Raw genomic sequence first — 16116 nt, 5'->3', positions numbered from 1 at the left:
ACAAATTTAACAATTCCAATTACTAAATAGTTTAATCCATATATATGATTTATAAAACATAAAATAAATACCTAATAAAAATGATAATAAACATATATTTTAATCGTTTTTGATCCTTTTAGATTATGGTAGTGCCGATCGAAAGGTTTTTGGAAAGGTACCCGGAATGCATATTGTAATATAAGATGGACTTGTGAAAACTGACTAAAACAAGTTTATTTATTTGGCTGTACAGGGCGAAATGCGCCTTCTTCTCTAATTTTCCTGATTGATAACGTAGTTAGTAGGATACGAAAAGAATATTCAGGTTTTTTTTATAAAAAGTCACAGCTACTGCTTCCTTCCACTTTCACAATTGTTAGCATTATCTAAAACTGTTTTCGACATTCTTTTAACATCTCATTTGTTAAATTTTTTCCTAGAACCCGTAAAATATTACTGTAATACTCTATAGCCCGAAAAAAAAGAATACAACAAAACAAAAATATTTGTTAACCCGTACATACGGTAACACAATGAATCAAACAAAAAACAAGAACAGCTCAATATGCTAGCCGAATGATGCATTTTTTGAATCTCTTTACACCTTGCCTTGAACATACTAAAACCTTTAATTCATTATAATTTTGTAGTTAAAAACAGTATAATGATATTTAAATAAGTTTTATTGAGTTCTTCACGTGTATTGAATTCCAATGTAATGTTACAAAGTTTATTACAATCCAATCGATTATTTATTGCTGGTAATACGCATTTGAAGATTTAGTTTTTAAGCAGCTTCCTTTGCCAGACGGTCAGCCTTCTCGACAACTTCTTCAATAGGGCCGACCATGTAGAAGGCTACTTCAGGCAAATGATCGTAGTCACCGGACAGAATCGCCGAAAAGCCCTTTATGGTTTGTTCCAACGGCACGAGTTTACCAGCGTGCCCAGTAAAGACTTCAGCAACTTGGAATGGCTGCGACAAGAAACGCTGAATCTTGCGAGCGCGTGCGACTGTGAGCTTATCTTCTTCAGACAACTCATCCATGCCCAGAATTGCAATGATATCCTGAAGGGATTTGTAATCTTGTAGAATTTTCTGCACGCCACGAGCAACGTTGTAGTGTTCTTGCCCAATGATGTTGGGGTCCATAATTCGAGAAGTGGAATCGAGGGGATCCACAGCAGGGTAAATACCAAGTTCTGCAATAGCACGAGACAGGACAGTGGTAGCGTCCAAGTGAGCGAATGTAGTGGCTGGAGCAGGATCGGTCAAGTCATCAGCGGGCACATAGATGGCCTGGACAGATGTAATGGATCCCTTTTTAGTGGTTGTAATACGCTCTTGCATAGAACCCATGTCAGTGGCCAAAGTCGGTTGGTAACCGACGGCAGAGGGAATTCGGCCCAACAAAGCAGACACCTCTGATCCAGCTTGAGTGAACCGGAAAATATTATCAATAAACAGCAATACATCCTGTCCTTCTTGATCGCGGAAGTACTCGGCAACGGTTAGTCCAGTGAGAGCAACACGAGCTCGAGCACCTGGGGGCTCGTTCATCTGGCCGTAGACCAAAGCAACCTTAGATGTTTTATCCTTGAGGGAAATGACTCCTCCCTCGATCATCTCATTGTACAAATCGTTTCCTTCTCGGGTGCGTTCGCCGACACCGGCAAAAACAGAATATCCTCCGTGAGCCTTTGCCACGTTGTTTATAAGCTCCATGATCAACACAGTTTTGCCCACCCCGGCACCACCAAACAAACCAATTTTTCCGCCTTTGGCATAGGGAGCCAGCAGATCGACTACTTTGATTCCAGTGACGAGAATCTCCTGCTCAACAGACATCTGAACGAATTCAGGAGCCTCAGCGTGAATGGCAGCGGTTTTATCTGTATCAATTGGTCCACGCTCATCGATGGGTTCACCTATTGGAAAAAGTCCATCAACCCATTTTTGTAATAAATGAAATAATAAATTCCATACCAATAACATTGATAATGCGACCCAGAGTTTCAGCACCGACAGGAATTCGAATTGGGTACCCAGTATCAAGAACCTTTTGCCCGCGGACCAAGCCCTCAGTACCATCCATGGCAATGGTGCGAACGGTGTTCTCTCCCAAATGTTGTGCCACCTCGAGCACCAGTCGAGGAGACCGGTTGTCGACTTCCAATGCGTTTAAAATTGGCGGCAAATTGTCATCAAACTGCACGTCGACGACAGCACCAATTACAGCCACAATCTTTCCATTGGCGGCAGCCGCAGCCTTTGCAGCCTTAGCAGCATAGCAGCGAGCTAAAATGAAATACGAATTGTAATAGTTAACATAAAAAACTAATATTTTTAAACAGCCAAAAACGTATTATTTTCCTCTTTATTTCTGAGAACAATTAATAAAAATTGTAACTATTTTAATCCCACTGTTATAAAATGTTTGTCATTATCCTTAAACATTAAAAAATATGGTTTTCTGATCTTCACCTATGCATATTCTTGTCAATGAAACAATAGGATTATAGCTAAGGTTGTATGTGTGTATGTGCATATATCGAAATAAAAACATTTTCCAATATCTTCTAAAAAGGAACCACGCCAAATTTTTATTGAATTATGTAATATAAAGGTTTTTTTTAAGAACTACGCTTTGAATCCTTTTTTAAAAATCTCAGGTAACCTTAAATCATTTTTTAATTTTTGTTATGTAATCATTTTTCTTCGCTCGTAACATCTTTTTAACGTAAGGTTATGTTCGACAATTAAGGAATTAAGTCATGTCTATACGCGTTTTGTTCGAAAGTTTTCTATTAAATCCTAATCCATTTGGTTCCGTCTAAAAATGAGGGATATTTTAATTATACTTACACAACTGCCCCAAGAATGGTAGCAAATTCTTATCGGCTTTCGAGGCAGCACGGAACGCGAACATTTTTCTCGGAGGGTGACTTTTTCTCGTGTGGTAAATGAATCGGTTCGATAAGATTTTTTTATTTGCTAGGGCTGGGAAGTCTATCATTGTTTTTGGGATTTATACTAAAAAATATATACTGAAAATTGATGTTGCCACATTGTTAAGAGTAATCTTAATTTTAAGATTTCTGTAAATGTAAGACCTATTATATATTTATATTAAATTTAGATCCTAAAACTTAGTGATTTAGACTAATACAAATAAAATAAGAGCGGATATACTGACAATAATTTTTGACAACTCAAGTAGATACATTTTGATGGACATTTTTATTATTTATTTTATGCGTAGTTTCCAGATAAACACAAATTTTTAATATATAAATGAATTTAGTCTTCATCAGGATTAATGGCCGATTCGATTTATTCATATCTGCAGGTCTTATAAACGGTAGATCTCAGGAACTATAAGAAATAGAAAGTTCGTACGAAGCATGTAGATTACAGAGATACATACCCAGGTTTATTTCAGCATAGGAATATAGTATGTATATTATTTAGAAGACAGCGCTTCATTGCACACGTTAGCTGATCAACCAATTTGAAAAAAATTTTCAGATGTTGCTTATTTTTTATTCTCTCCATCTATTTTATTAACGCTTATTTATAAACTTCTATAGTTTTTGTACCCGTTTAAAACAGTTTTTCGTCCTAAAAAATCTATGAAATGGTCTAAAATCTCTACGGCGCCAGTAAAATAAAAATGTAATACATTTTTCCTCCTTGTTTTCATTTTATTGAAAAAAATTAACACATTCAATCCTTGTATTTGAATCTCTCAACAATTAATTCCGAAAACAGGAAATATCGTGACTACACTATCCTGAATATGAAGGAGACCATATTTTAGTATCAATATTGATCGATAAATCTAGTCTTTAGAACAACGCTCATCTCTAGTTGTTGCTTATCGCATATCGTAAAACGATAACGCTTTCATACTGTAATGTAATATATTGTGTAGTGAAATACGGAAATAAAAAGAAACTATGTTTAGTGTCTTGCTATGTATTGAATTTGTACTTATTGAATGCTTTATAAAAAAGAAAATAGTAAGTTGTGTTTTCTAAATAGTTTGAAAAAAGTGCTCTCCGCAAGCAGATTCAGATGTACATACAAAATCAAAAACAGACCCCCACTACAGATACATTTGTAGCGTCTGCTTCTATTTGAAATGTATTGAATAAAATATATGAACAAGAATTAAATGTTTTTGTTGTGAAGTTGCATGATTTATATGCATATACACATATATATATTTGAAATTGAGCGATAAAAATATATATTTTCAACCCTTTGGTTACTTTGGTTTATGTATGTACATTATATACCTAAGTTTATTTCTATTCATTTTCAAATGTCACTACTTTTAAAGTTATTTAATATTATCTTTTTGTGTTTAATTCAAAAGTATTACTTTCGGTGAAGATTAAAGGGGCGTGGTACATATGTATAAAAGGAAATATATGTATAGACTAGATTACAGCAAAATAAACATATGTACATCATATGTGTGTATGTCCATATGTAGTAGTTCCAGTATATTTTAGAACACGAGAACACGAATATGCAACAACAAATATACTAAATTTATTGTCTCTTTTAATAAGCAACTTTAAATTTCTATAAATGTCGTAAGTATATGAAGGAGGAAAGAAAAAATGCTTAACTATTTGCTTTAATCAACCTTTATTACATTAAAAGAATTGTCCCTACGGCAGTACAATATATCAATGATTTAACTTTCCAAATTTCTAAAGTCAAGAGTTTTCAAGGAAAACAGAAGTTGGGCGCTGGCCACCAGTCAAATTATTGTGTAAATTAATTTTGAGATGGAAACCTAGAAACTCATTTAAATCAAATTAAATATGTCTTTGAACCCCAATTAAACAATTCGAACCGCTGGAGAATCATTGCCCAGAATATATTGTACGTAATCAAGTATGGACAAAACATATTTTATGAGACAAACAAATCTTTAAAAATATTAATACAGGGTCTTTTACAATTTGAATTAAACTTTTAACTCCTCTATTTACATTTTTATTTAGCTTTGGGAGTTTCTTCCACTTCCAAAAGCGAGTAAGTTAGGGAAACATTTTGTATGATTTCAAAAGCATTTGCAATCTTTTAAAAGATTTTTTTTAAGACTGTGATAATGTGACTGAAACGTGGTGATAAAATTTAGATTAAATTTTAATTTAAAAACTAATATCTTTTATGGATTACTAAAACTATTTTGCTTTTTGATTAACTTCATTTTCCAGATTCAATGATGTTGCCATCATTTCATACACCTATGTAAAGATATTTATTACTACATATAAAGAAGAAATGAAAGTAGATCTGAAGTAAACGGATATTGCAATTTCAAAGAATGTCGGAAATTAAAAGCGAGTATTAAGTGTTACGGTGAAAATTTATAAAGAAAAAAACATCAAATAAAATTTTAATACAAAAAGTGAAGCGGGTCGCTTTTTAAAGGAGCGTTTGTGGAAATGAATTTTATTCTTAGTGTGCTGCTATTAGCAACGCTGGGAGATAAAAATGACTTTTGGCTGCAATCAAGAAAAGGATGTCAGATATTGGCAGCAAATATTCGGTCTGATGATACGGCTTTTACAAATATACCCCTTAATTCGACTGATGCAAATTCCAAGATGAAGGATTCACAGAACCTAAGTACAACCATCACAAATTTGGCTACCTTTGACACAAAACTAAATCACCTGTTAGTGGACACCATTACAGGAAGAGTGTTTGTTGGTGGTGTTAACAGGTTGTATCAGCTGTCTCCTGATTTAGAGCTGTCAGAAACGGTGAAAACGGGACCTCAAAATGATTCGGTAGAATGCAGCATACTCGACTGCCCCTTGAATGCAGTTCGCAGTCCGACGGACAATTACAATAAGGTTTTGCTCATAGATCGTGCTACCTCTCGACTTATAGCGTGCGGATCACTATTCCAAGGGACATGTACAGTTCGAAATCTTCAAAATGTCAGCATAGTTGAGCATGAAGTGCCGGATGCGGTTGTCGCAAATGATGCAAATTCATCGACAGTCGCATTTATAGCGCCGGGACCTCCACAGCACCCAGTGACAAATGTGATGTACGTTGGAGTTACTTATACTAATAATTCACCATACCGAAGTGAAATTCCCGCAGTAGCTTCACGCTCCCTTGAAAAGACGAAGATGTTCCAGATTGCGTCCTCTGCGGTTACAACCGGAACAAGGACTTTTATTAATTCGTATGCCCGAGAAACATATTTTGTAAATTACGTTTATGGATTCAGTTCCGAGAGATTTTCATACTTTCTTACTACCCAGTTGAAGCACAGTCACCCATCTTCCACTAAAGAGTATATAACGAAGCTTGTGCGAATATGCCAAGAAGATTCAAACTATTATTCATACACGGAAATTCCAGTCGAATGTATTAGTGATGCTCAAGGCGGTACGAAATTTAATTTGGTTCAGGCCGGTTACTTAGGAAAGCCCAGCTCGGACCTGGCTCAAAGCTTGGGTATATCCATTCAGGATGATGTTCTTTTTGCCGTTTTTTCAAAGGGTGACGGAAACACACCAACAAACAATTCTGCACTTTGTATTTACTCATTAAAATCTATTCGTCGCAAATTTATGCAAAACATAAAGTCCTGCTTTAACGGAAATGGAATGAGGGGACTGGATTTCATATCACCCAGCATGCCATGTGTTTTAACGGTAAGTCACCTACGTCATTTTAAATAGGTAGATATTTTATAAAAAGAAAGCATATGTGTAAAGTGTAATGTTTATTGAAATGTATTTATATCCTTGCAATAATAATGGCGAATAATATGAATTTCACTTTAATTGATTGGCTGTGGCCTTTTGTCTTTCTTAAGCAAACTAGCTAGTAAAGCTATCGGCATTTTTTTAAAATTATTATTCTCTTCTACTATTCATCTAAACCAAATAGCCCCAAATCCACATTCGAGTATTTACGACATTAACTAAAATTTTAGTTATTTAACATGTAGCTTCCAAATTTTCTAATTGTGTTTCTGTAAAGGATTTTTTTACATGGTAATCTAGTTTAATGATCATTTCCACTACTGGGGAATTAAAATATATTTTCGCAATAAAATAAAAGTTAATTTATCGATATATATTTTTTTCATTTTAGAAATTGCAAACTATTGGAGAAGATTTTTGTGGATTAGATGTTAATTCGCCATTAGGAGGGGAGAATCCGATTACTTCAGTGCCGGTGGCTATGTTTAACACAAAGATAACTTCAGTCGCTGCAACGAGTACAAGCGGATATACTGTTGTGTTTGTGGGCACGACAGATGGATACCTCAAAAAAGTTGTAGTTGAGTCTTCATCTGTTGCCAATGAGTATTCTAGTTTTTCTGTGGACTTAGGTTCTGCAATTAACCAGGACATGCAGTTTGATAACCAAAACCTTTACATGTATGTCATGTCCGAAACTAAAGTAGCAAAAGTAAAAGTGTTTGATTGTTCTGATTATAAGACATGTGGTGAGTGCTTAGGTGCTAGAGATCCGTATTGCGGCTGGTGCTCATTGGAAAACAAATGTAGCCCACGTTCGAACTGTCAGGATGACGCAAACGATCCTCTGTACTGGGTCAGTTATAAAACTGGAAAATGTACAACGATAACAAGTGTTGTGCCCCACCAGCTACAACGTACTACCGCTCGGACTCTAGAACTTATCATCGATCATTTGCCGCAACTAAAGGAAAATTTAATATGTGCTTTTACCACAGAGGATAAAGCCCTTTTTACTAATGCAACAAAGAAACGAAATGGTGTGAACTGCACTACACCGCGGACAGACATGCTGCCCCAAATTGAACAAGGAAAACACCACTTTACAGCCAAACTGTCTGTGCGCACAAGAAACGGCCCTGACTTGGTGTCCACGGATTTCACCTTTTTTGATTGCAGTACGCACTCATCGTGTACACGATGTGTGTCCTCGGAGTTTCCATGTGATTGGTGCGTTGAAGCTCACCGCTGCACTCACGACACTGCCGAAAATTGTCGCAATGATATTTTGGTCACAGGCGTCAGCCGTATAGGCCCAAGTTATAGATCAGGTCCTGGATTTTGTCCAACTATTAACGCTACAGGTGATGGAAGTGAAGTACTTGTGGCTGGTGGAACAAGCAAATCTATAAAAGTTAAGGTTCATATAATAGGGCAGTTTATAGTCCAAACGAGATTTGTTTGCCAATTTAATATTGAGGGACGTGTAACGAGTTTAAACGCTCAATTGTTGGGCGACACCATTTACTGTGATAGTATGGAATTTCAGTACACCTCAAGATCGCCCAATTTGACAGCCACTTTCGCTGTTATATGGGGCGGATCCAAGCCTCTTGATAATCCTCATAATATACATGGTAAGTCAACATAACTCAAGAATTATAAATTATAGTTTTTAATTTTTTGTTTTACAGTTGTTATTTATCGGTGTCGAGAAATGGCCGACAGCTGTGGTATTTGTTTGGCTTTAGCCGAAAAGTACAATTGCGGATGGTGTTCATCTACTAACACATGTGAAGTTGAAGAACAGTGCAATAAGAACAAAGAGGGAAAAACTGATTGGTTGAATCGAAGTGAAATTTGCCCCAACCCTGAAATACATACTTTCGAACCCAAAACTGGTCCTTGGGAAGGAGGAACAAACATAACAATTCGAGGTATTAATTTAGGGAAAAATTATAACGACATTTATTCAGGAGTTCGAATAGCTGGTATAAATTGTATGCCATTTCCACAATTTTACATCGATACAAAACAAATTGTGTGTACGGTTGATAGCCCCGGGGAACAAATGTACAGAAATGGAAAAATAGTTGTACAAATAGGGGACTACCGCGGCGAGTCTAAAGAGGACTACGAATTTGTTGACCCGAAAATTTTGGATTTTAATCCAAAGTTTGGTCCAACTTCCGGCGGGACTGAGATACATATAACTGGGAAACACTTAAATGCCGGCTCCCGCATACAAGCATCTATTAATGATCATTTACCTTGCAAAATTCTAAAAACAGATTCTTCTGAGGCTATATGTCGGACGTCCCCTTCTCCTGGTATAATCGAGGGTCGACTAAAAATGTCGTTTGATAATGGTCCTCGAGAATTTAATGATTACAATTTTAAATATGTTCTCGATCCCACAATTGAACACGTTAGCTCAGGGCCGAGTGGGCAAATAAAAGTACCGAAAGGAATACCATCCGGCGGAATTCGTATTTCGGTAATTGGTACCCAGTTTACCAGTATACAATCTCCCAATATCTACGTGATATATAATGGAAAGATTTATGAAAGCCAATGTCGTGTTCAATCGGATACAGAAATGGAATGTGCATCTCCAGTTATTAATGTGGATAGCAAAAATATTGAAGCAGAGAATCCCATGCTTCTTGAATATGGATTCTTAATGGATAATGTATTGCGCGTACAAAATTTATCAAAGATTCATAAAAACCATTTTGAGCTTTATCCAAATCCCGAGTATTTCATATTTGAAGAAAGAGTTAAGTACTTTAAGAGTGAATATTTAACAATAAATGGTCGGAATCTAGATCGCGCCTGCAAAGAGACTGATGTGGAAGTAAAGATAGGTAATGGATTTTGCAATATTACGTCACTTTCAAGACAACAACTCACATGTAGACCTCCTCCTGAAGCAACAGCAACTAAAAGCCTTAATGGGCCCGAAGTTATTGTACGAATTGGAACATCGCTGGAGTATAGAATTGGTATTCTCAGCTATGAATCGTCTAACATTATTTTGGATTGGGGAGAAAATGTCTTTTTTGCAGTAATAGCTACAATTGTTATTTTACTTCTGATTTTTGTTGCTTTGCTGGTAGCTTATAAAAAAAAAAGTTCTGAATCGAATCGGGTACTTCGAAACATGCAGGAACAGATGGACATCTTGGAGTTGCGTGTCGCAGCTGAATGTAAGGAGGCATTTGCCGAACTTCAAACAGAGATGACTGATCTCACAGGGGATCTTACGTCGGGAGGAATCCCATTTTTAGATTATCGTTCATATGCAATGAAGATTCTTTTTCCCAATCACGAAGACCATATTGTTCTGCAATGGGAAAGGCCTGAGCTTCTCCGGAAGGAAAAAGGGTTGCGAATTTTCGGCCAACTTATTATGAATAAAACATTCTTGCTACTTTTTATTCGAACGTTAGAGTCGAATCGTTATTTCTCAATGAGAGAACGAGTTAATGTAGCCTCATTAATTATGGTCACCCTTCAATCAAAATTGGAATATTGTACAGATATTTTAAAAACATTATTGGGAGATTTGATTGAAAAATGTATAGAAGGAAAGAGTCATCCGAAACTCTTGTTACGCCGAACGGAAAGTGTGGCAGAAAAGATGTTAAGTGCTTGGTTCACCTTTCTTCTTTACAAGTTTTTGAAAGAGTGTGCTGGAGAGCCTTTATATATGCTTTTTCGCGCGGTGAAAGGACAAGTCGATAAGGGTCCTGTTGACGCTTGCACACATGAAGCAAGATACTCCCTTAGTGAAGAAAAACTTATACGGCAGTCCATTGATTTCAGACCAATGAACGTTTATGCAAGTATCATACAGCAGCCAATATTTTGCAATAACTTGGATATGCTGCCTTCTCACACCGAAAACGTATCCGTAAAGGTATTGGACTGCGATACAATTGGACAAGTTAAGGAGAAATGCTTAGAGACAATTTATAGAAACATTCCATCAAGCCAAAGACCCCGTAAGGACGACTTAGATTTAGGTAAGTAAAGCTAAAATATAAAACATTGTATTTTATTTCTTTGTAAGGTCGTCTGATACACGTAAAATAGAGTAAAATTACATTTACCTCTATCTTGATGTAAATTTTCATACTAGTCAATATTAATTTAGCTTTATTTTTAATATTTTTTATTTCGTAATTACGAAATTAAGGTTACAAGGCCTTAGTTGACGTCACCCCCATATTAACGGTTAGTGTTTCCAGCTGGACGTTTAAACTTTTTTGAATATTTTTCTAACTTCTTGCTAAAATAAATATACATTACATGGACAGTCACGTCATCGTTAGTTAATAAACGTGCCTTACATGGTTGTAACATATGGTTTTGGTTAAATTGTTTACGGAGCCAGTTTCAGCTAGTATAATTAATTTAAAATTTGGCTAACTGAAAAATGTAGAATAACTTTTATCTAATAGGCGCAGTACTCGGCTAAAGCAGTCCTTCCTATTTTTTTGTAGAATGGCGAACAGGAGCAACGGGCCGAGTAATTCTGTATGATGAGGACGTCACATCAAAAACCGAGAGCGAATGGAAGAAACTTAATACTTTGCAACACTATAATGTTCCAGATGGTGCTGGACTGAGCTTAGTACCAAAGCAAAGTTCGATTTATAATTTTAGCATTTTATCGGATAAAAATGAAAAATCTCATAAGTAAGATATTTTCATAACTGTGAAGTAAATATACACGTAACATATATTCATCGTCATTCTTAGGTATGAAACGCTTAATATATCGAAATACACATCGTCCTCTCCGACATTTAGTCGCGCCGGTAGCCCTCTTAATAATGATTTGCATGATAATGGTCTAAGATACTGGCACCTTGTGAAACACCATGATAGTGATATGCAGAAAGAAGGAGAACGGGTTAACAAATTGGTATCAGAGATTTATTTAACCAGACTATTGGCTACCAAGGGTACGCTTCAAAAATTTGTTGACGACCTCTTTGAAACAATATTTAGCACCGCACACCGTGGTTCGGCACTGCCATTAGCTATAAAGTACATGTTTGACTTTCTGGACGATCAAGCTCAGTTGCATGGCATAACTGATCCAGAAGTTGTGCATACTTGGAAAAGTAACAGCTTACCATTGCGGTGAGTAATTAAGATTAAATTAAGATTATTAAATAAAAATTGTATGTACATTTTAGGTTTTGGGTAAACTTAATTAAAAATCCAAATTTTGTTTTTGACATACATAAGTCAAATATAGTGGATTCGTGCTTGTCAGTTGTGGCCCAAACATTTATGGACTCTTGTTCAACTTCTGATCATCGGCTAGGTATGTAGAACAATTCGGTCGGTCTTATAGACTGAACTCAATTCTTTTCATTTAGGCAAGGACTCACCAAGCTCGAAACTACTATACGCTAAAGATATACCAGAATATCGCAAGTGGGTAGATCGCTATTATAGAGACATACGCGATATGTCACCAATATCAGATCAGGACATGAATGCTATGCTTGCAGAAGAATCAAGGGTTAGTTATAACATGATGCAAACATAAATTATGGAATATCTATATAATTCTTACCTTTCTTTTAATTTCAGCTGCACACAACAGAATTTAATACAAACTGTGCTCTACATGAGTTATATACATATGCTGTAAAGTACAATGAACAGCTAACAGTTACTCTTGAAGAGGATGAATTTTCGCAAAAGCAGAGGTTGGCTTTTAAGTTAGAGCAGGTTCACAACATAATGTCGGCAGAATAAAATGTCTCTATCCTACAAGCTGAGAGAGAAATACAAAAAGTGAGCTTAAATACGCTTTTTTCATAAAACCATATTTATTAAACAGGAGAGTCTTTATTTACCAAATACGGAAATGTAATTGTTTTATGCAATTTATGTAAACCGCGAAAAATTTATTTTTAGGGTTTTAAACATTTTTATAATTTAAATATAAACATATATATGTATATGTATTTATATATAAAAATATATTTTTATATATTATTCTTATATTTATATATTTTATATATATAAGTTATTTTATTTTTTAACTTTGCAGCGGTGATGAAAATCTTATTATCTTTTAAAATTAAAACAATGCGACAAATCACTCAACATGTCAATATCAACATTTTTGCGAAGGGTTTTCATTTAAATATATATCTCCAAAGTAATTTCAATAATGGCACTGTCTGAAGGTGCCTTATTATGGTGCCTCTGGTTACAATTCTGGCTTCTTTCCTCACAAAAACATCATATAGCCGCAAGACGTTTGTGATCTTTATAAGTTTATTTGCGATTATATCATAATATTGGATTAACTTTTGTTTTCTTGAGAATCCATAAAATCCTTTTTTTACGCTAAATTAAATATTTCCAATAATGATTAAAATCTTAGTCTCTTTAATAACTTTGTCTATTCATGGATGACCCTGATATTAGGAAATGCTCACTGGAAAATACCAAACAATATCTAACAATCTTTTTTTTTTTTCAGATACAATTTATGAAAATCATTTGTAAATGTAGTATTTGCTCATTTAATGCTTAAATAATATGGTATTGTATGTATGTACGTATTTCAATAAGAAAAATTATGTAAGACGTAATAACCAAGATAAAATATTTTAACTGATAAATCGACTGACTTTAATTTTAGCTTAAACAAAAATAACTGATTGCTATCTTTATAGTCTCTAGATTAAAGATTAAGGGAAATTCATGTAATCATTTTTTTTATCTAGAGTTCATGGTACTAAGTCACATTCCTAATGGTTCAATAATGAGTTATAATATCTTTTTAATTTCTGTGATCCTTCACGGATAATACATTTCCACGTCAAGGAATGATTCTATGTGAATAGTAATCCCCCGATGTCATTCATCTCTTAAGTTAAACAAAAATGTAAATTAACTCTTAATATAAATGCAAGCCACAATGTTATTTTTATAAACTATAAGTTTTTTGGTTCCGGAGTTTTTATGATACTTCAATGTTTCTTATGCGTTGTGATAGTTTTCCAGAAACATTAGAAGGCAATGATTTATATATTATATTTCTTTGTTTTCTCATAAAAGCTAAACAAATTTAAGTTCATTATGTGTTTACAAGAAATAACTTTATTATAAATTTAACCGAAAGCCTATTGATAGATAAAAAATATCTCATTTATTTCATTCTATCTAAGAGTGATAACACAAAGTTTTGTAGGAAAATTCCCAATATTTGGAAACATATGAAATGCGACAGGAAGTACAATTTTGCTGTCAACAAAAAAACACTTTAACACTTCTTTCTATACCATATCGGAACAAGATTAATTTTGTTTCAGCACAAACCTACAAGTTGATTTCAATAAAAAACCTTATTATATTTAAATAAACAAAAATCACATAGTATCTTTCTATATGAAATCATGTTCATGATGTTCACAATCATCTTTATTAATTCATTTGTTGAACATTTTTGATTTGTAATATTACAATATTATGTGCATTATTGTTTTATTTTGCAAGCCTAAGTAAGCCTATTGCTAAACGCAATTAGTATTCATTGTATTAATGTATAACAGTATCAATAAAAGTTAATTTATACTTACAAATGTAAAATGTTTAAAAATTATTTTCTTCTTTTTTCAATATTGAAAGTTTCCACTTAAACTAATGGATTTTTTTTTCTACACTTAATCTGGTCAATTTACCGTTATCATAAAAATTTACTTATACCATTACGAAATAGAATTGTAGTAAGTAAATGTTTTAGATTATAAACTTAATGTATTTGTGTATGTATGTATAAATGAACTATTAAAATTAATGTATTAATAATAATTATACTTTAATAAAGTATAGATTGTAAATATATACAAAATGTATGAAAACTCAATATCATACTTCAATAAAAATGTATACTAAGAGACAGCTGGCAACTAAAAAATAAAAAAATAATCTAAATACTCTAATATGCACAAAAAAATTCCCACCAAATCAAAATCAATAAAGTTATGCATAATAATTAAATTTTAGCTTCGGAAGGCCGATGATGATTACATACCCTTGCAAATATAAAATTATCCATTAGAAATCTTTGATATTTTTATTTCTGCAATAAAAGTTCCTACTGCAACAAGCTTTGCTCTTTGTTTCAAAATGATAACATGATAATTTTGATTTGCCTAATGGCAAAACTGTTATTTAATTGATTTAGTTTTATTTTTTTATTTGTATCTATAGTCAAGGAGTATACTACATTTTTTGAAAAGTTTGTAATAGGTAAGAGTAAATACATATATTTTAATCAGTATCAATATTTATCGATTTTCTCGGATTTCAATAGATTTTTCAAACTAATAACTTTCACTTGAAAGCTATTAAGCATACAGATAAAAGAGATCCCAGGGTAGCGCAAATTTATTTCAAACCGCAAAAACTAAATTTTTATTGTAATCGTATTTTATTTTTCAATTTATTTTTGATAATTTTTTATGTCTTATTACAAGAGAACCCAATTTTCCTCCAGCAGAAAAAGGTAAAATAAGCCATAGTGTATGGCACTATACATATAGTGTTGCAAATGCACCCTTCCTCCAAATGGCATAAATCTTCTGTCTTAAATGTTGTGCAAGGCTTTTATAAAGGTTTTTTTTACTAACTTATTTGTTTAAAAATTCTTTAGTCCAAGAGGAAAGTCATTATTTTGAAATTTTGCTCTTTCGTTTGCTTAATGTCATTTGTTAATTTTTTGCCTTTTGCAGATAAAATAAATTTGGAGCATAAGTTGTTGCTTTTGCCTTTTTATCGTACGAAACATACGGTTTAAAAATCAATATAATGACTTATTGCTTTTAACATTACCTATAAAGCAGCTTAGTACCTTCGGTATCGTTATATTTTTTATCCATGCTATCAATAAACACTAACGCCAATTCCTAAGATAATAAAATTTTAAACTAAATTTCAACTATTTTAAAACTGTAACAGACTTTGACAGGTTTTTCAGTTTTCTCTACCATTTGGAGTTTTTTAGAAACAAAACTCTTATATAAGTAATATGTATTATGTCGAAAAAGTACCAGCTGGAGAAGTTTAACGGAGCAAAGTTTTAACATTCTATTAAAATTGTATCTTTAAACCGTTTTCTTTATTTATTTAACGCCTCTTTGAATAATCTATCTTATAATCATGACTATGCATTTGGAAGACTTAATATACAAATTTTGTTTAAATATAATAATATAATAAAACCATTTTGGTGTAAACTCGATTATAAATTGGCATGTTACAAAAAATTAAATTCATATAATTCGTTTTTCGATAACGCCAATAGTTTTACAACACGTAATCTTTTCGTCCTTCCTGATG

General features: G+C 33.6%; 2 protein-coding genes across 2 annotated transcripts; one reads left to right on the top strand and one right to left on the bottom strand.

The window, feature by feature from the left end:
- Positions 1-647: 647 nt before the first annotated feature.
- LOC108102383 (ATP synthase subunit beta, mitochondrial) lies at positions 648-2980 on the bottom strand. Its single transcript, XM_017207321.1, has 3 exons — positions 2849-2980; positions 1970-2281; positions 648-1911 (listed from the first exon to the last, which is right to left on the bottom strand). Exons 1-3 carry the CDS (start codon positions 2910-2912, stop codon positions 770-772), a joined length of 1518 nt encoding a protein of 505 aa, XP_017062810.1. The 5' UTR covers positions 2913-2980; the 3' UTR covers positions 648-769.
- Positions 2981-3855: 875 nt separating this feature from the next.
- Positions 3856-13394, top strand: LOC108102341 (plexin-A2). The gene is made up of 10 exons (XM_017207177.2): positions 3856-4005; positions 5221-6681; positions 7127-8372; positions 8430-10763; positions 11244-11439; positions 11503-11889; positions 11946-12076; positions 12132-12277; positions 12349-12555; positions 13253-13394. Exons 2-9 carry the CDS (start codon positions 5452-5454, stop codon positions 12514-12516), a joined length of 5838 nt encoding a protein of 1945 aa, XP_017062666.1. The 5' UTR covers positions 3856-4005; positions 5221-5451; the 3' UTR covers positions 12517-12555; positions 13253-13394.
- The last annotated feature ends 2722 nt before the right edge of the window (positions 13395-16116 follow it).

This window comes from Drosophila eugracilis, unplaced genomic scaffold (assembly GCF_018153835.1).
Source record: "Drosophila eugracilis isolate 14026-0451.02 unplaced genomic scaffold, ASM1815383v1 contig_340, whole genome shotgun sequence".
Lineage (NCBI taxonomy): Eukaryota > Metazoa > Arthropoda > Insecta > Diptera > Drosophilidae > Drosophila > Drosophila eugracilis.
The sequence above is the reverse complement of the archived record's forward strand: the minus strand, read 5'-3'. Positions and strand labels throughout refer to the sequence as shown.

Bases quoted from the DNA above. Each gene is read 5' to 3' on its own strand.
- LOC108102383 (XM_017207321.1), bottom strand. From the start codon at position 2,912: ATGTTCGCGTTCCGTGCTGCCTCGAAAGCCGATAAGAATTTGCTACCA. The intron at 2,282-2,848 runs GTAAGTATAATT...ATTTCATTTTAG, and splicing joins ACCATTCTTGGGGCAGTTGT to CTCGCTGCTATGCTGCTAAG. The intron at 1,912-1,969 runs GTATGGAATTTA...TTTTTCCAATAG, and splicing joins TCGCATTATCAATGTTATTG to GTGAACCCATCGATGAGCGT.
- LOC108102341 (XM_017207177.2), top strand. From the start codon at position 5,452: ATGAATTTTATTCTTAGTGTGCTGCTATTAGCAACGCTGGGAGATAAA. The intron at 8,373-8,429 runs GTAAGTCAACAT...TTTGTTTTACAG, and splicing joins TAATCCTCATAATATACATG to TTGTTATTTATCGGTGTCGA. The intron at 12,278-12,348 runs GTTAGTTATAAC...TTTTAATTTCAG, and splicing joins TGCTTGCAGAAGAATCAAGG to CTGCACACAACAGAATTTAA.